We start from the raw sequence: 20,292 nt of genomic DNA, 5'->3' as shown, positions 1-20,292 counted from the left end.
TGCCTGATCTAGAGCAAATGGACCCCTAAGTAGAAAGGGAATGGGTCCAGTACCTGATCTCCCTGGGTTCAGTGTGAATCATAGGATTAAGTCCTCCCTCTTCAGCATCCTTCCTGTGGGACTCCAGGTAAGTCATTTAACCTCTCAATGCCTGAGGCAACTCTCTAAGATCCAGAGCAGAATCTGTACTGGTAACTCAACAAGGAATTTCCTTATTGAGAGTTCTATTTGCCACATATGCTCTCCAATATTGAACCCACTTTTCCCCAGGACTCTGTATATAGTTGTGGGAGAATTCATCCTAGAATTTTGGTTTTGAACAAATTATTATCACTATTACATTTTTGTTCAATTGTTTTGAACTAATGTTATTACTATTGATATAAAAACTATTTCTAAAAGGTAATTAATTATATTTCATAATCACTGAGGAGTATGTCATATGGGGGCTCATAACCAACTATACTAGAACAATCCCAGCCCCTCAAGGTTATCCCTAGAAATCTGAGAGGAGAAATATTTAGTCATTCTCTATGGACCCAATCTACCGATGTGAGTAGGGGTTGGAAGAGTAAACTCAGATTGATATACACATATTTGTATATGCCAGATGCATACAAAGTAATGAGAGAGATATAGATTAGAAGACTTTTTAACATCTGGAAAGATTACAAAAGGTATCCTGCAGAAGGTGGCAGTTGAGATGAGTATTGACGGAAACCAGGGCTTCCAGACATCCGATTTTTTTTCCAGTTTTTAAGATGCATGTGGGCAGTATGTAAATCAAGAGAGTCTAAGTCTCTGGACTAATGTTCCTTAAACAGACCCTTATATTGTAGTCACAGACTTGAGCATATTGACAGGAGATAGGGGCTGATGATAGCTAATTCTAGCAGAATATTGTTATTTGGTTACTTGAGTGGCTTTCCCTTCATGCCTGTATTTGTGTTCTTCTGTGCTGTGTGTCCTTGAGGAAAGTCTTGTGCATTAGTCTATTTTTTAAGCTGCCTGAGGGCTTTGTCATAGAGAATACTGAGTGGCTATGATGTTGACTGAGTCACAAGCTCATTGTAAGTTGCATTCTTGATAACACCTTCTGAATCTTTCTCTTTTTCTCAGACTTTTCTGTATCAGGAGAAGAGGGCTCAAAACAGAGCCTTGGTGTTGGGGTTATCCACAGATTCATAGTTAAGGAGAATGATATAGATCAGACCTGCACAACTTGGCAGTAGGTAGGGGCCAAAATTAAAATAGGTTGCAGATAGGTTTTTAGCAGCTTGCTTTCCAAGTAAAAGCATAATTAATGATTAAACTATTTTGCAATTAAGCATATTTTAAAAAAGGAAATTTCAATTAATGTCAATCAATTACACTTGTTATTTAAGATTTTTATTTATCATGAAATCACTCCTCTCAGACTAGAGACAAACTGATGATGGTTGGTTGCCACAGGTCATGTGACAAACAGGAGAGAGTACACAGTGGCAACCCACCTGCCAATTTACATGATGGGCACGATAGTGACTAGTGGAAGGCAGGTTAAATGGGGCATGGACAAAGCACTCATTGCATCTTTCTTTCTTTTATATCCTCTACTTTTTTTGTAGACCCAAAATCTTTTGTCAGGCCACAAGTGGCCTGCAGGTCACATGTTGTGATTTATGAGCCTGATATAGATGGTTATCTATAAAAGGAGATCTAGAAGGAATGAATGGTCAGACAAGTGACAATTTATCCAGGGAGAAAAATCACCTCTTGTTATTTGTCTTTGAACAGTCTTTGCCGTTTTTATTTTGGTCTTCTGTTAGTGTGTCATTGCAAGGAAAAGTTGAGATTCTCAATTAGAACACTGGATGTACCAGAAGAAAATGAAGAAGTGATAGGAATTTCAATCACAGTTTTGCCAGGGTGAGGGTCCTTCTCAGCATGTTTTCAATTTTTATCTAATTCAATGAGTCTCTAACTCTCCCTCCTGAAGAAACTATGGTCATAACTGTTTCCACTATAGAATATAGAAATTTATGGCCCACGGAAAATAGTTATATATTTGAATGATATTTTACTCCCAGCATGGCAACTGGGCCACAATCTCTGATAGGAACAGAAATCCCAGTCAGTGCCTGGTAGTCCTGTGTCCTCACTGCTAGGAGGGAAGAGAAGGTATGATTAGGGAACAGGTACTATAAAAACACCATAGATAGCCATTGTGGGTGATTAAAAACACTATCCTTTTGTGGGCAACTGGAGGTGATATTTGCTTTTATTTGTTGTATTTGCTACATACAACTTCAACAGAAGACTAGAAATGAAAAACTTCAGTGATATTCCATAGAGCCGAAGAATTCATCTAATACAAACAGATGAAGGAGTCTGGATTATTTCTAAGTTTCTACCACAAATGAAATTATTTGAGCTGCACTGCTACAGACAACAGGCATTTGGTTTAACACCTTATTAAATAAGACCACAGAAAAACATCCCTGAGACTTTGCTATAAGTATGAGATAATGAGGGTGATGAATTTGATTGATTTTCAGAAATTCACAGAATAGAGACCCCTTCTTTTGCTACTGGATAAAGTAGCTTTTGCTTCAGGATAAACAATTCTGAAAAATAAGGTAAATTGCCTCCCCACTGGGCGAATTTGTTCTAGAACAAATCATAATATGTAGCTCTAGTCTCATTCACATAGTCCAGGGTCACAATTTCCTTCTCTTGAACAGGTGCTGCTGATTGTCTCTTAGTAACTGTTTGGGCCATGTTCCATTCTGTGTAAAAGAAAGATAACAGGATTCTTTCTCTAATGTGGCTCATGTCAAGAATATCCCTGGTTTGGGTTTGTGACATAGCAAATGAGCAGAAGGAATCACAATCTGGTCTGTGTCCTTCTAACCACTTACTAACCTAAAGTGTTGGACCTACCCAAGCAATTGTTCATTTCTACATGCCTAGATCCCTAAAGGTAGTTCAGTTCCCATGTCTGAGGCTGTCCCCATCCAAACAAATGGAAGGTGTGACCATCCACAGCAGGCAGTTGGGAAACATGCTGGCAGCTCTTCCCCCATGGGAAATGTGTCCTGATCTGCTCTGAAGCTGGGGACTCAGCTGTGTTCCATATGTGTGACAAATCCTGGTACAGACTCACTGGGGACAATTGATGTGGCTGGCCCAGAACAGGATGTGCAGTTTTGGTGTAAAATAGGTTGGCAGCTGATCATATCCCACTCCTGAAAGGTTTTCTGATATTTCCTCTCTTCTTGCCGTTCCCCCTGCCCATTTTGAAAAGGATAAAAAGCCTTCACATTATTCAATGAATCACAGACCAGTGTTCAAATGCCCCTGGGACAGAAAAAGCCTGAATCTCTGGGCAGGGGTGAGGGAGTCATTAATGTGCCTGGGGCTGTGCCACCTTTTCTCATCAAATTTGTTGTTTATTTCCCTTAATTTTTCACTTAGCTAACCCATGTCCTTAAAAAGACAGGTTTCTGAAGGCTTCTGCCTGTCCACTGTGAGCTGTTTGGATGTTTGACCAAGTGCAGTGAAAATAGACTGAAAGACTGAAGGCTCTTCTTCATTTTTTTTAAATAGTATTTTATTTTTTCCCCAATTACAGGTCAACAATTTTTAGCATTTTTTGTTTTTACAAGATTTTGAGTTCCAAATTTTTCTCCCTTCTTCTTTCACTTCCTCTCTTCTCAAAATGGTAGGCAATTTGATGTAGGTTATACATGTGCTATCATGTAAAATATATTTTCATGTTAGTCACAGTTGTGAAAGAAGAAACAGATCAAAAGAAAAAAAAACATGAAAAGGAATAAAGTCAGTGGAAAAAAGTGCTTTGATCTATATTCAGAGTCCATCAGTTCTTTATCTGGATGTGGATAACATTTTCCATCATGAGTCCTTTGTACTATTCTTGGATCATTGTGTTGCTGAGAAGAGCTGAGTCATTTATAGTTGATCATCATATGATGTTGCTGATACTATGTACAATGTTGTTCTGGTTCTGTCCATTTCACTTTGCATCAGTTGGTATAAATCTTTCCAGGTTTTTCTAAAATCTGCCTGGTCATCATTTCTTTTTGCACAATAGTATTCCATTACATTAGAATACCACAGCTTGCTCAGCCATTTCCCAATTGATGGGCATCCCCTCAATTTTCAATTCTTGGCTACCACAAAAAGAACTGCTATAAATATTCTTGTACATGTGGGTCCTTTTATCATTTTTATGATCTCTTTGGGATGCGGCCCTGGTAATGGTATTGCTGTATCAAAAGATGTGCACAGTTCAGTTGCCCTTTGGGCATTTGCCCTCCAGAATGGTTGGATCAGTTCACAAAACCACCAACAGTGCATTAGTGTCCCAATTTTTCCACATCCTCTCCAACACTTATGAGTTTTCTTTTTTCATATTAGCCAATCTGATAGGTGTGAGGTGGTACCTCAGAGTTGTTTTAATTGACATTTTTCTAATCAAAAGTGATTTAGAGCACTTCTCCTTATGCCTATAGATAACTTTGATTTCTTCATCTGAATACTTCTTGCTTATAGCCTTTGACCATTTATCATTTGGGGAATAGCTTGTATTCATATAAATTTGACTTAGTTCTCTATATATGATTGTTTCCTCATTGCCTATTCCCATTCCTTCAATTTCTTTTTCTTCTCTTAATGCTATAGCTGACATTTCTAGTACTATATTGAATAATAATAGTGATAATAGGCATCCTTGCTTTACCCCTGATATTATTGGGAAGGCTTCTACCTTATCCCCATTACATACAATGCTTGCTGATGGTTTTAGATAGTACTGTTTATCATTCTAAGGAATGCTCCCTTTATTCCTATGTTCTCTATTGTTTTTAATAGGAATAGGTGCTGTATTTTGTCAAAAGTTTTTTCATCTATTGATATAATCATATGATTTCTGTTGGTTTTGTTATTTATATGGTCAATTATATTGATAGTTTTTTGTAGTGTATAATCCTCGTGATATATTACTGTAATCACCTTGTTAGTATTTTGCTCAAAATATTTGCATCGATATTCATTAGGGAAAATGATCTTTAAGTTTCCTTCTCTGTTTTAGTTCTTCGTGGTTTAGGTATCAGCACCATATTTGTGTCATAAAAAGAGTTTGGTAGGACTCCTTCTTCACCTATTTTCTCAAATATTTTATATAGTATTGGAATTAATTGTTCTTTGAATATTTGGTAGAATTCACTTGTGAACCCATCTGGCCCCGGGGATTTTTTCCTTATATCTTTTAATTATTTTATTTTTGCTTTTACTTTATCTGAGATCATGTTTTCTGCCCTGCTTTTTTTCTTTTTTTTACTTCAGCTGAAGCATAACAGATTCTGCTCCCGCCCCCTTGCTTTACTCAGTGTGTGTCTTTCTGCTTTCCCTCCTTATCAGTGTTTTGCTTCTGTCTACCACCTCTCCTGATCTGCCCTCTCTTCTGTCAGTCCTCCCCCCCCCCCTTTACTTAATCTCTTCCCCTCCTACTTCCCTGTTGGGTAAGATAGATTTCTATATTCAACTAATTGTGTATATTATTCCCTCCTTGAGCCAATACTGACGAGAATAAGATTCAAGCAATGCCCATCACCCACCCTCCCATCTTTTCCTCCACTGTAATAGATCTTTTGCATCTCTTCATGTGAAATAATTTATTCCATTCTACCTCTTCCTTCCTTCTATACCAGTGTACTCCTCTTTCTCTTCCCTTAATTATCTTTTTATGTCATTCCCTCAAATTTACCCATACCCTCTGTCTATGTATCTTCCTTCTAAATGTACTCTTAGTGATACAATTTTTAAGAATTACAAGTTGTTCTTCCCATGTAGGGATATAAACAGTTTAGTTCTATTAAATCCTTTATGTTTTCTTTTCCCTTTTTACATGTTTATGTTTCTCTTGTGTCTTGATATTGGGGATAAAATTTTTGGTTTAATTCTGGTCTTCTTATGAAAGCTTGAAATTCTTCTATTTCATTGAATGACCATTTTTCCCCTTGATGCTTGATTTTGCTGAGTAAGTGATTCTTGGTTGTAGTCCTAGATCCTTTGCCTTCTGGAATATCATCTCCCAATGACCTCTGATCTTTTAATCTTGCAGCTGCTAAGTCTTGTGTAATCCTGATTGTAGCTCCTGATATTTGAATTGTTTCTTTCCTGCCACTTGCAGTATTTTTTCCTGACCGATAGTTCTGAAATTTGGCTATAATGTCCCTTGGAGTTTTTAATTTGGGATCTCTTTTCTGAGGTGATTGGTAGATTCTTTCAATGCCTATTTTGCCATCTGGTTCCAGGATATCAGGGAAGTTTTACTTGATAATTTCTTGAAAGATGCTATCCAGGTCCTCCTTTTGATTATGACTTTCAGATTCTGACATTATCTCTCCTGGATCTATTTTCCAGGTCAGTCGTTTTTCCAATGAGATATTTTACATGTTCTTCTATTTTTCATTCTTTTGAATTTGTTTGATTCTTGATGTCTTATAGAGTCATTAGCTTCCACTTGCTCAATTCTAACTTTTAAGGAGTTGTTTTCCTCAACTTTTTTACTTTCTTTTCTATTTGCCCAATTGCACTTTTTAAGGTATTGTTTTCTTCAATGAATTTTTGTCTCTCCTTTTCCACTCGGCCAATTATACCTTTTAAGCAGTTGTTTTCTTTTTCTAAGCTGTTGACTTTTTTTTTTAAATAGTTCTCTTGTATTATGCTCATTTCTTTCCCCAGTTTTTCTTCTATTTTTCTCATATGATTTTTAAGCTCCTTTTTGAACTTTTCCATGAGTTCTTTCTTGACTTGAGACCACCTCCCATTTTTTCTTTGGGGTTTTGCCCATAGGTGTTTCGACATTGTTGTCCTGTTCTGAGTTTGTGTCTTGATCTTCCCTGTCACCATAATAATTTCCTATGGTCAGATTCTTTTTTTGTTGCTTTTTGCTCATATTTTTTGGCCTTTTTCTTAAATTTGAGCTCTGTTCCTGGAGTGGAAGGGGAACTATCTCAGGCTTCTTGTGCCAGGCCCTTGCTGTTTACCTGGTGCTGCACTAATGTTGCCCTGAGGCCTGTGGGGGACCCTTGTGTCTGATGCTGTGCTAAGGGGCTGGGGTAGAGGGGTAGCTGGTGCTGCCGGAGGCTATAGGGGTCTGGCAGCTTACCTGGTGCTGATCTAGGGTCCTAGTCTTGTTATCTGGCATGTACTGAGGCTGGTGAGGTGTTTCTGCATTTTTCTGGGGAAGTAGGTGGTAGTCTGGCTGTTGGTGGCTGCCTGTTTGCCCAGGGCTATGCTGAAGTGTGTGGCAGTTCTCAGAGCTGGACTTTGCCAATTTTCCTGTCTATGTTGAAGCATATGTGGGGTCCTGGTGTTGGTATGTGCCTGCTCCACTGCACTGGGGCTCAGAATCTCCCACTGGTTTGCTGAAGTGGGGCTTATGGCTGGCTTGCTGGGAAGCTTTCTGTCCTGGACTGCACTACTCTTTTACCTGAGTGAGACAGTCCTTTCTTGCTGATCTTCTGAGTTTCTTGAGCTCAAAGATTGTTTTACCCCACCTTTTTTTCTGGTTCTGCTGTTCCAGGATTTGTTTTGGGGTACTATTTTATGGTTGTTTGGAGATAAATATGGGAAAGTTATGACAATTTGCTGCTTACTCCCCCATCTTGGCTCCTAGAAGTCTTGAGGGCTCTTCCTGTCATTGCATGTCACCTTTTGAAAAAGACAATAAAAGACATGAAGGGAATCTCATCAGATCCTGCTTCTGAGTGGAGAGGTGTTCCCCCCTTTGTCTCTTTGCTGACTCTCCTCTGTCATTATCATATTCATCATGGATATCTCCCAGGTTTCCACACATGATGAAGCCCCTCATCATATGAAACAAATAGAAGACATGACACCTGTCCTCAGGGAATTGCCATCCCAATAGAAATCCCTGTTACTGAATCAGAAAATCTTCCAAACTCATCCACAAAATTCCTAATGATGTTCCCTGGAATCTAATCTGAATTTGGTAGATCCTGGATAGACTTCCCTTTTAAGACGTACCTTTTGATCCAGAGTTACACTTAACATCTTTGACTTTTTTTTAAAAAAAGTTATAAACACACACTAGTGCCAGATTATGAAATGTTGAATAGATGATCCATTTCTCTTTCATTTTCTCCAATTTTCCTCTAAGAAATTTGATTTCCTCTAAATTACATAGGTTGAGAATATGTCAGAATATTCTGAAAGTAAGTGGTTTGTGATTTAGTCAGGAGACAAAATTCCTTTCTTTTTTGATGGTGATGACTTTGCTTCAGCTAAAGGCAGTTTGGGAGAATAAGGTCAGTTTCTTATCTTCAACAACATATATGTATGTGAATAGCCTTCAATCAAAGAAGAGACAGATAACCTTATATGTGCTAAGCATTACTAATTTGGGTCCCAGTACTTGGAAATCTATTTGAATATGGCACATATGTAATATGTGTATGTATGTATATATGCATGTATTTGGGAGCTGGTCTCAAGTTCAATTTAATTCAACAAACATTTTTAAAGGATTGTATGCAGAGCATACACCAGGTACTAGGAGAGATTCAAAGTGTGACTCTGATTTTTCTCCTCTTAGGATTTAGAAAGGTCTAATAAGAAGATATTATTATATGCTTGAATTGTCATAATACAGAATAAGATATGAGAATAATGTAATATAATGCATGTAAGAGAGATGCAAACACAAGTCTATCAACAATCTTCATGATCTCTGAGATTATTAGTGATTGAGTGATCAGATGAATTCTGATGTGATTGAGCGATCAGAAATGAATCATTTGCTGAAGAGTCAGCAAATAAACTGGAATTTAAGAGACATGAAGGAATTCTTTAGGTGACACTGTATTGGAAAAAGGAAAGCATTCTAGTTATGGGAAATAATGTGGTCAAAGGTACAGATTCAGAAAAGAGAATGTAATGTAAAAGGAATGGCAAGCTTTCTTCTTTAGCTGTAGTGTTGACTATATGGATGGGAGCATACTATAAAACTGAAAAGGCAAGGTGGTGACATTTTGTGAAGACACTTTAATGCAATATTGTAATTTTTTTTAATTTTATTTGAGGCAAAAAAAGAGTTGCTAAAGTGTTTTGAACAGGTGTGACATGACCAGATCTATGCATAAGGAAGAAAAGTTTGATACACAGTATAAAGGATTAGCATAAAGATTAGATGAGGAAGACAAGAAAAGGTGGGAAAGCTGGTGAGGAGACTTTTGCAATAATTTAAGCAGTAGGTAATAAGTGCCTGCCCTAGCATAGCGGATGAGAAAATAGGGAGGAAAGGGTTGATGGGAGAGATATTAGGAAATCAGAATTAGCAGAACTTCATAAATGAGTGGATTAAAGAGATGAGAAGGAAAGACCAAAAGGTGAGAGGGAAACAGACAACTGATCCTGAAGTGGCTAAATAATTGATGCCCAGAAGATACTAACAGAAAGCAGCTCAATAAACCCAAAGACTAGATGAGATATCCAGTGGACATGATGCATCAAATCATATCCTGTAGAAAGCGGTATGATGCCATCACCAGAGCACATTAGCAATTCGGTGGAAAAAGAGGTAACATTCTCCACACATGATTGTGCCCAAGACACGTGTTTCTTTTTCACAAATGTCCTCTGCATGCATGTTCTTGTCACTGGTGGTTTGATCATCTATGGGAGAATGTAACCATTTTGTTTGTGCGCAGAGGAGTGGAATCTTTAACTGTCTCTTTTTTTTGTTATGTTGTTTAATAAATTGTCTATTGCTTTGAATTAATATGTCCTCTGATTGGCTTGTAAGGGAAACATATTGGTGGAACTATGGTGCTGACTTATAGAGTGCCTTGAACCTAGGGTAGTTTTCTGGGGACCCACAAGTGAGAAGGTTCTCCATATGAATTCATATTAGAAACTTATGAGGAATTTTTCCTCCATGTTAGCTAGAACTTAAAAGGACCTTAGATATCATCTACTTCAGATACACCATTTTACAGATGAGGAAATGAAGGCCAAGAGACCTGTAAACATGAGCTATAACTAACAATTTTAGTTCTTAGGTCTAGCAAGCAGCATAATGTGGTATTGGGGGCAAGCTGTATTATACATACCTTTAAATTTACTATGGTAAGGAGAGGTCCCAATATTGATCCTATGATGAGGAGATAGAGACCCTGTGACACTGGCATCCTTGGGGGAAAACCCCAGGAAACAACCCAGGGAGCATTAGAGATGCTTTGGAAACTAACCTGGTAGAAATGTTTACATCTTTGGGCAAAATCACAGTTTTCCCACTTTAATTAGTGTTCTGCAGATAGAAATAAAGTGAATGGCCTGAGTTCACACATGAAATAAGGACAGAAATGGGATTCAAATAACCTCTCTGCTCTTTATTCCTACTTCTCCATATTATGAATCTATAAACCTTGCTATAAGAAGTTATTCTTTATTTTTGTGGGTTATGGAGGGAAATATACCAATAATCCACTAATAATCTGATTTTAATAAATAATTCTAACTTCTCCCACAGAACTTTTAGCAGTGTTACAAATAACAATCCCCATTGTTTCATCTTATTTTTTAGCTCATTTCATTTCTCTGACTCACCAGGGACAGATTAAGAATAGAAAATAAGAGAATTACCAGGACCCATCTCTAATATAATAAAACATGAATGTATAGAATAACAAATTGTTAAATAGGGACTTAATTTTCATTGCTAATAATCAAGTGTGGTTTAAAAACCACATTCTAGCATATGGTAAAAATGTCCATCATTCAAAAATTAATTTTGGATGACTATATAAAAATCAGCATCTCAAACAAAACATATTGATTTGAATATAATGAAGACAAAAATCCCCAAGAGAATACAGATTAATACTCATAACAATGCTTTCAAAGAGGAAGGAAAGTGCATGAATTGGAGCATCTCAAAAGCAGAACATGATTTTCTCTGTTAGGAAAAGGAAGCATGGAGTGATTAGTGGGAACCTCAAGCTCAAAGGGACAGTATTTTGGGTGCCAAAATGAGTAAGATCACAACATTGCTAGGGCTTCACTATTAGAAAGTGACATGAGATCATAAGGATGTTTAACACAACTGAAATATTTGTAACAACATAGTAACAAATAAAGTGAAGAATTTACAGACTTTGTGTTAATGCATCAGCCTGACCAGGCTCATACCTTATGCCTTATTTTGTTATAATTATACTTAAATTTGATCTGGTTCCAAAATCAGGCTTTTATATTTGGTTTGTGTTAACTGACACCCCTTTGGTAAGCTAGGATCAGTGGGTAGAAGCTGCAGAGAGGCAGACTCACATTTGGTATAAGGAACAATTTCTACTTTGAGAAGAGGCTGAATAGGAATGTAATAGATTTCCCCTCACTGAAGGTCTTCACATAAAGGTTGAATGACCACTAGTTACGGTTGTTGGAGAAGAGATAATTGCTTAAGGGTAATAGACAAGATGGTCTCTGAGGTCCCTTTCAACTCCTTAATTCTGTGAAATTTTGTAATAATAGTCTATGTGTCACAGACATACCTAATAAAAACTGTCAAGTTATAGTTGACAGTTATACTTCAAAAGTATTCAGGCTTATTATTACTTGGGACAAATTAATTTATAAATAAAAATGATGAGCTTTGGGGCTTCAGGGACTACTATTGCATTACCAATGTGGTAATGTCATGACATAAAAGATAAGCAAGTTTAGACGGTTGTAAAGGGAGATAAAAGAAAAATGGGCGAATACTGGGTGATGTAATACAAGTCACTCCCTTTCTCCTTCCTTTCCTCAGGTAGACATGCTTCCAGGAATTGGGGACCTTTTTAATATTTAGGGAGCTGTTCTCACCTCTTTATGGAGACAGCTTATCTTCAACACTGAGAGCACAGGGTAATAGCACAATCCCACCATATAGTTCAAGTACTACAAGGAGACTTCACTGATCTTCCAATTTCCAGTGTTTCTCTCCCAAGTTATTTAGTATTTAATTTGTATATATTTTGTATTTAATTTTTACATAAACATGTTGCCCTCCCCCCATATAAAGTAAGCTCATTGAGGGCAAGGACTGTTTAATTTTTTGTCTCTTATGTACAATGCCTAACGCTGTGCCCACCACGTAATAGGCACTTAATAAATGGGTTTTGACTGATTGATCCAGTGTAACCTATAGTCTTCTTGTTCTATGTCTCTTTAGGCTTCTGTCTCAACCAAAGTCAAGGAGATACTACATACAGTTCTTTTCTGGCACACTGCATGCCCTGCAAAGTACAATAGTATATAATAGTGTGTCCCAGCGTGAACCAGGGCTGGGGAAGGGTCCGGTACTCTATTTGGAAAGATGAATAGAGAGGCTGCTCCATTGATCACACTGGTTTTATAGATGGAATCAGAAACTACCTTCTTGGCTGATTGTTAAATAAGAATATCAGTGGGGACTCAGGACTTACATTCTGAGTAATAGACGTATACCTTCCCCACACCAAAGTTACCCTAGAAACTTGAGAATAAGTTGTAGCAATGTGGGTGATCTCATCTGGGATCCTCTGACCTGCCAGCATGAGTGAAGGTTCACATGAGAGCCAAGAGAGAAGGGAATCAAGACCATTCCACGGTTACACTACCTAAGTATATACAAGATAAATGCAAAGCAGACAAAAAGTATCCTTGGATAGGAAGGCACCAGCAGATAGGATACTGGGGAATGGAATAAGAAAAGCCTCCTGCAGAAGGTGGCGATTGAATTGAGTCTTAAAAAAATCCAGGTCCTCTAAGAGACATAGGTGAGGGTGGGGAGAAGGTTAATCAATAAAAGGGCATAAAAGTGAGAGATGGAGTATTATATGTCAAGAATGGCCAGCAAGCCAATATGGCTGGATTGTAGAATATATAATGCATCAAGGAGACTAGAAAGGTAGAAAGGGGCCAATCTGTGAAGAATTTTAAGAATCAAACAGAGGAGTTCATATTTGATCTTAGAGGTAATAAAAAGTAAATCAAATTTTTTGGGGGGAGGGTTGGTGACATGATCAGAACTGTGTTTAGGAAAATCACTTTGTTAACTGTATGGAGAATGCATCAGAATAGGGATATCCTTGTGACCAGGATATCTTTTGCAATGATACAGGTGAGAGATTTTGAGGTCCCAAACTAGTGTGGTAAGTATGAATACAAAGAAGAGTACATATGGAAGAGAAATTATGGGGGATCCAGAAATGCCCAATTTTGGCAACTAGTTGGACCGGTGAGATGAGTAAGGAATCAATGATGATGATGAATTTGTAAATGAGTGATGGGAAGAACTAACTGATGTTTTTGTCATTATACTTGGCTTTTCTGTGGTTTTGGCTGAGAGGGGGTAGAATATAGCACGGTAACTAATGGGGAATAGTAGGAACTAGTAAAGGTTTTTTTTTAAGATGGAGGAGAGTTGGATGTGCTTGTAGGGAATAAGGTGGGAACCAGTAGCTAGAAAGATGTTGGATATTAGAAAGAGAGAAGGGATGAAAGCCAATGCAATCTGCTAGAGAGAAGAGGTGGTGGGACTAAAGATACATGTAGAGAGGTTGGCCTAAGCAAGGAAAACAGGCAAGAATAAAAGTTTCAGTATTTTTACACATTACTCATATCCACATCCAGTGACACTGACCTCCTTAGTGTACCTTGAATAAGACCCCTCATCTCCTGACAATGAATTTTTCCTGGCTACTTGGTTATGTAGTGAGATCCCTATTCCTGAAGGCACTCAAGTAGAAGTTGGATAATCATTTGTCAGGGATATTATAGAATTATGTATGAGGTAAAGGGATGGACTAGAAAATCTCAAAAGAAAGTTTTTAAGTAGAGAAAGGAGCTAGATGACCTCCAAATCTGACATTCCATGACTTTGATGAGCAAAAATTTGTTGGACTTTGCAAATATTAACTGAATATTTAACAGAGTGTTGATATTAGCAATGCATTGCTGAGAATGTCACAAAATTGTCATCACTGTGGTGGTTGATTTGCAATTCTACCACTTCAGAGAGTTTAAATTTCCCTTTTTAGAAAGTTCTCTGAAACTTACCAGATGGTGGTAGAGAATCGCAGCCTGTGCTACAAGACACAAGAGATTAGCACTAATTCTCACTTTTACTTAAATATGTATAGCTACATTACACTAACATTTTACTCTAATGGCTCATCATAGAATGCAGGTTATCCTGGGTTATTAAAAGTTGGGTCAGTGAAGCCCAAGTGTTGGCAGGTCCTAGTAAGATGGAAAAGCTTTTGTTTGGGGCCTAGATAGAGACTGAGCATCTTTAGTCCAAGGACCAGTTTGGTTAATTTCCAAAAGGTTTGTCATCAAAAGGTTGGCCTGCAGGTAAAAACTTTTCTTTTCCTCCCCAGAACCACCTGGGAAGCATAAAACCCCCACATCTGTTTCCTCCTAATGGCAATAGAGATTTGCATTTTTCTCTTCCTGGGAAGGGAGTAAAGAGTCATACTCTCTGTTTAGAATGAATATGTAGTCTGACAGGCAGATTTTTAAAAAATAATTTTAGAATACAGGGAGAATTGTTTTTAAGTTAAAATAATATTAATAAATAATATTGGCATTTCCCCCACCCATCTATCATAACTTGTTTTATCAAATGATATTGTTGATTTAAAAAAATTTAAGTTTGGACCTCTTTCTAAGCCAATAATATCTGGATCTAAGATGGAATGAAAGAAAAAATGGCAGCTAATCTGTGGGAAAACAGCTTAATTTATTGAAACAGATTTACCAAGAGGAGATAAGTTTGGGCATGCATGCAGGTCACTTTTGGGGACACGTGTGCTTTGGTCTTTTGTTAAAGGACATGTGTGACCAGCATTCCTGGTGGGTTCTGGTGATGGAGAAGAGGAAGAGGAGAGAATCCAAATAAGATTGACAAATGAACCAGGAAGAGTCATCCACTCAGCAGTCTCTAAATGGACAAAATCTTCCCCCTTCTCTCTCTACTTGTCTTTTACGTGTGTGGTTTGGGGCTCTGAAAGCTCTTCTTTCTCCTTCATACTTCTAGCAAGGGGAATGGTGTTTTCCTCCCACTCCCCAGGTATGGCTATGGCAGTTACACATCCATGAAGCAAGTCCATGAACTTTCCTGTGACTAGATCTCAAGACTATAATTGCCTCTTCTGCTTTATATCTCTTTCCTTGAACAACAGCAAGCTGAGACGGATGATCTTAGCTATACCTCATGAGTTTGAGATCCAGAGTTATTGTGAGGTCCAGGTGCTAGTTGCCCAGTGAGAAATGCTTTTTTATAGCTGTATCTTTCTGAAAACAGAAGATAACTATGACCCGAAGGTTGATCCTGGCTGGTCAGAAGATATGATCCTTGAGTTAATTGCTGCCTGGCCGCTGAAGATCAAGGTGAAATGGAATTTGTTGAGCAGTTGAAAAGTCTCTAGTAAGTCTTTGCCTTCTGGGAGAGTATAACTGAAGTTATGAGTTACTGTTTCATTTTTTATGTATTTGATTACATATGCTTATGAATCCTTTTGTGTTTCTTTTTGTGGTGGAGGAAATAAATAGCTATCCTATCCTTGATACCTACTATTTTTTACCATGAGTAATTTTTCTAGAAGGAACATTTGTTAATTTCTCCTAGGGGAAATCCTAGACATGAACCTACCTAAGTTTACGCAAGATATTTTCCCTAGTATTGGGAAATGATGAACTAGAGAGTATGAAGAATAAAAAAGGGAGCCTAATTCTGTTCTTTGGGGTCCCAGGACTGAATCTGGTCTGCCTGACCTGAAAGCCAGTGTACCGTTTGAGCCATGAGTATCCAAAACTTTTTAAGTCTCTTACTCTCCCTTTACTCAACAAGTTTCCAGCCTCTCACATGGCCTGAACTGAGTGAGCCAGTCATGGGACTTTCGCTTTCCCTGTCTTTCAGAAATCTTTACTCTTCCCTTACTCCCTACAGCTTGGAAAGTAACTGAAATTGTGGGGTAGGACTGGAAACCATAGTCTAATTTCCAAAGGAGATTCTAAAAATGACGTTAGACTGCCAATGCTTTCATGATACACTCTGAAAGATAAGACATTGTAAACATCCTGATATTGTGTCACCCTGTAATAGGGCGTATGGCTAAGACCCTAACTGGAGGTTTTATGCACAGTTTGCAGGTGCCTGGGGCCCACTGTGCCTCCACAGCGCACAGGTAGGTGCCTGAGTCTTCAGGCTTGGAGTTGGTGATGTGTAAGAAGCTGTGCCGTTCTTTGGAGGTGATTGAGGCTCCAAATCTTCCTTTCTTCTTCACCCCTATAGTCAGTACAAATAAGGAGACAATACCTTCCTGAGGATCCTGTCTGAACCACTGTAGACTGTTTTCGGTAAATGAGTAATTGCACTTTATGGTGACATTCTCTCCTTCTTGCAAACTCAGGGACTGCGGAATCTGCTCCACCTTCTTCTGGCCACTCACCCCTGTTCAGAAAGACAGGAAGAGACTGGTCATCAGGTATCAATTTTCTTAAGCTATATTTTCTTTCTAATCTTCTGCAAGTGTCCTCCCAGATAAAACGGATTGGGCGTTGCTTCTGCCCTTCAGTTTTGAAGGGAATGTCCCTCCAGACTTTATTCCAATTTCTAGCATCTACTCAACTCACAGGCAAGTTGAAACCACAGAAGCACTAATGAGAATCTTAGGAGCTTCACCATTCTTCTTTCTGCCTGGGATCAGTACAATTTAGTTTGGGGGTAATAAGATAATTACAATAATAGGATTTGGTTTTATGCCCAATGTCTTGATTGAGGACTCTGAGGTTTCAGTTATGCTGCTTTTGCTCTAGAAAACATAGGAAATACTTAATACCTTTCAGCCAATCATAAACAGCCTTCATTACCCACTCCCCCCACCTCCACATGTGGGCTGTGAAGGGAAATGGAAACATTGCCATCTTGAGGCCAGATCTCCAATCTCTAAAGTGATATATTCCCCTCGTGCTTTTCTCTTTTTCTTGGACTCAGAGGCAAGACTGACAATTTAGCTTGTTGGCTGCCAAATGCAGAAACCTATTTCCCAAACTTCTTGCCTGGATAGAAACAGCATACTGCTGTAACCATGGGCTCAAAGCTCATTTGAATAAAACTCTCCTCATTGGTGGAGACTGATTATTCAATGTTCCAAGGAGTTTGGAATTCACTCCATGATAATTAGCATGCATATAGAGCTTTAAGGTTTGTAAAACTCTGTACATATGTTATTTTATTGGACCCTATATTATTGGAATTCAGAAGGGGGAGAGATTAAATTGGGTGGTGACTATCAAAGGCTTCACTGAGAAGTTGACATTTGAATTAATCTTGAAGGATTACTATTGTAATGATATGGAAATGAGGGAGGATGGAGGGAGGAGGACATTGAAATTGGAGGGAACATCAAGAGCAAAGCTGGGGAAATAAAAAAAATGAGAGTTGTATTTAGGAAATAGCTAAAAGATCAATTTGGTTGGAGCCAACAATTTCTGTAGGGAAACAGTAGAAGATAAGGCTGGGATAGTAATATAGAGAGCCTTGGGTAGGATAAGTGATTTCAATTTTATTTAGTAGGCCAGGGACATATCTGCTAATTCCCAAAGTCTTTTCTCTCTCTCTCCAGAGATCCTGGAACCTCATATGTCTTCTCCCAAAGATGGAAGCTGGGAGAAAGACTTTTTTCTCTCAAGCTCTTGATAACTCTGTCCCTCATGCAGTTACTAGTTGAGTAATTATTCTCTCCACCAACAAGGAGAATCTTATGTAAATGAACAAGGCCTAAATTCAGGGTTACAAAAGAAATTAAAGTTCCCATTATTCTCTCTCCATTGCTGATCCCTCTCTCTGAGCCTGATTTAATAGCTTAGTGGGGTGGTCCCGCTGGTTTTCAGGTACCCACTATAGCAGACCTGTTTCTGCATTTCAGTTTTAAAATAGAGTAAGGAGTCTAGAGATAAGCTGAAAGTCAGAGGCAGACATCCAATCCCAGGGTCCCAGACTGGGATACATTACCATCAATCTGAACCAAGAAAGTTATGGGATTGTGTAAATATTGTGGAGTCTTGATCTATGCACTTTATTGCACCACCCCTGGGGAATGTGGCCCATTCCCCAGGTGCTGTGTTTATGTACAGACAACAGATGCCTGGGGAGCACTGTGCCTGAATAGCACAGAGGTAAGTGCCCGAGTCTCTGGGCTGGGAGGCTTTGATATGCAGGGAGCTCTGCCGTTCCTTTGTATTGATCGAGGCTTTTAAATTTCCTTTCTTTTGTGTCTCACCAGTCAAGAAAAATAGGAAGATGAGGCCTTCTCCAGGTTTCTGTTTGAACCATTGTAAGGTGGTCACAGTAGATGAGTAGTTGCACCTCAGCATGAAGTCCTCTCCCTCCTGGAGGCTCAGGACTTGAGGACTCTGATCCACCTTCACCTGCCCTCTCACCCCTGGTGAGAGAAAGAGAATGGACACAGGTCAGTGGAGAATCACTGCAGCTTTTCTATATCATCATAGCTCCAGGTTTGGAAGGGGTCTCTGAGGTTCAGTTAGCCCTTCCCTTCCTCCTCCCATTTTAAAGAAGAGAAAACCTGTGGCCCAAGGAGTTTAAGTGACCCACCTAAGGTCCTACAAGCAGTGTCAGATGCAGGGTTTGAACCCAGACCCTCTGACTGCATGGCCAGTGCCCTTTCCCCTGTATCATGCTGCTTCTTTTCTAAGCCTGTGAAGATATTCTGGACCCATTAAGAGCACTAAAAGCCTGGGTGCCTTTCTGAGCTTTCTCCCCACTGTTTTTCTAACTGAAGCCATTTAATTTCTTCTTGAAGCGCATCCCTAACTCACAACAAATCTGGAGCCAGATGAACCAGAAGGAAGTTCCCAGTGGTCTCTTCATGGTTCCTCTCTCTCTGTTGTTCATTCTTCGTTTTCGAAGAGGAACAATGATGTCAAGTGTACCTCCTCTCTCTCTACCTAAGAACTCTCCCACTGTGATGTCTTTTGACCCCAAAGCCTCTGGGTGTGCTTTGAAGGGTTCTAGCTGCTGTTTGAAGCTCACGGGGCCTCTGAGGTGTCAGACACACTCAGAAAGAACAGCCCCAAGGGTCTCTCAGTCAGTTCTGTGACTTATAAGCTCCTAAAGTCAGAACTCAGCTTATCATAGGTTTTAGAGCTGGAAAGGCTTTGGGGATTATCTAGTCCATCTCCCACATTTTATGGATGAGGGAACTAAGATCCAAGAAGGAGGAGGGCTTTGCCCACTGTTAATGTTGATGGCAAGTAATGAAGCCAGGTTTCATTCCCATGATCTCTTACTCCCAATCTAGTGCTTGCTTGACCTTGGCATCTATGTTTCATATATAGATATCTGCATATAAATATATATATGTGTGTATGCATACACACATAAATATGTGTGTGCATATATCAAGATATATATGTACATATAGATAATATACACACACATGTGTACATTTATATATGTATGTACATACAACATATGTGTGTATGTAGGTGTATATGTAAATATGCATGCACACATGCATGCACACATGCATGCACATTTGTCCTGAAACCTCCTGTGTCTTCTTTCAAAGCTGTAAGCCAGGAAAAAGTATATATTTATGTATAAAACAACACATATACACACATATACATATGCACATGTAAATGTGTATACATGCATGTGTATGCATAATATATCTATATAGTACACATATCTGAATATCTACACAGATATAGGTATATAAATATGTATGTACATGTATTATTGATATATGTATGCCTATATTTGTATGTGTATGTAGATACGTGCACACATGTGCATACATAGTTATATGTGTGCATATGTGTGTCTCTGTGCATATATACATATACATACATATACACACATATATAAAAACATTTGCATATGCATTCTACCTCTGCCCTTAATATATACCAAATAGAGACATCTCATACCTGTCTGTGGTCTGAAACTTATCTTCAAACTCTGCTCAGTCCCCTTCCTATCCTCAGTATGTTCTGCCTTCTTATGTGATCTAACTCAATGGTTTCCCACCTGCAGTAGAAAGAATGCTGGGTTAGTAAGCAGAGGACCTAGGTTCACATCCCCACTTGGCCATTTAAGGGCTCCACCAAATGAATGGAATGGTTAGGAAACCATAAATTTGAATCTAATTCTGGGCATGGTTACTCAAACTGTGTCATTTATTTGTTGTGATTTTCTGGGTAACATGTTAA

The 20,292-nt window shown here is 38.6% G+C and overlaps 1 protein-coding gene and 1 gene segment (V, D, J or C); both read right to left on the bottom strand.

The window, feature by feature from the left end:
- The window catches only part of LOC114028696, a 468,075-nt gene that overhangs the window by 379,258 nt on the left and 68,525 nt on the right, over positions 1–20,292 (bottom strand). The gene's annotated exons all lie outside the window — the stretch shown is intronic.
- On the bottom strand, positions 15,791–16,837 carry LOC114028703. The segment is given in 2 exon segments: positions 15,791–16,507; positions 16,690–16,837. Coding segments are annotated over 2 exon segments (414 nt in total).

The sequence above is a fragment of the Vombatus ursinus genome, unplaced genomic scaffold, assembly GCF_900497805.2.
Source record: "Vombatus ursinus unplaced genomic scaffold, bare-nosed wombat genome assembly UNPS02014894.1, whole genome shotgun sequence".
Taxonomy (NCBI): Eukaryota; Metazoa; Chordata; class Mammalia; order Diprotodontia; family Vombatidae; genus Vombatus; species Vombatus ursinus.
The sequence above is the reverse complement of the archived record's forward strand: the minus strand, read 5'-3'. Positions and strand labels throughout refer to the sequence as shown.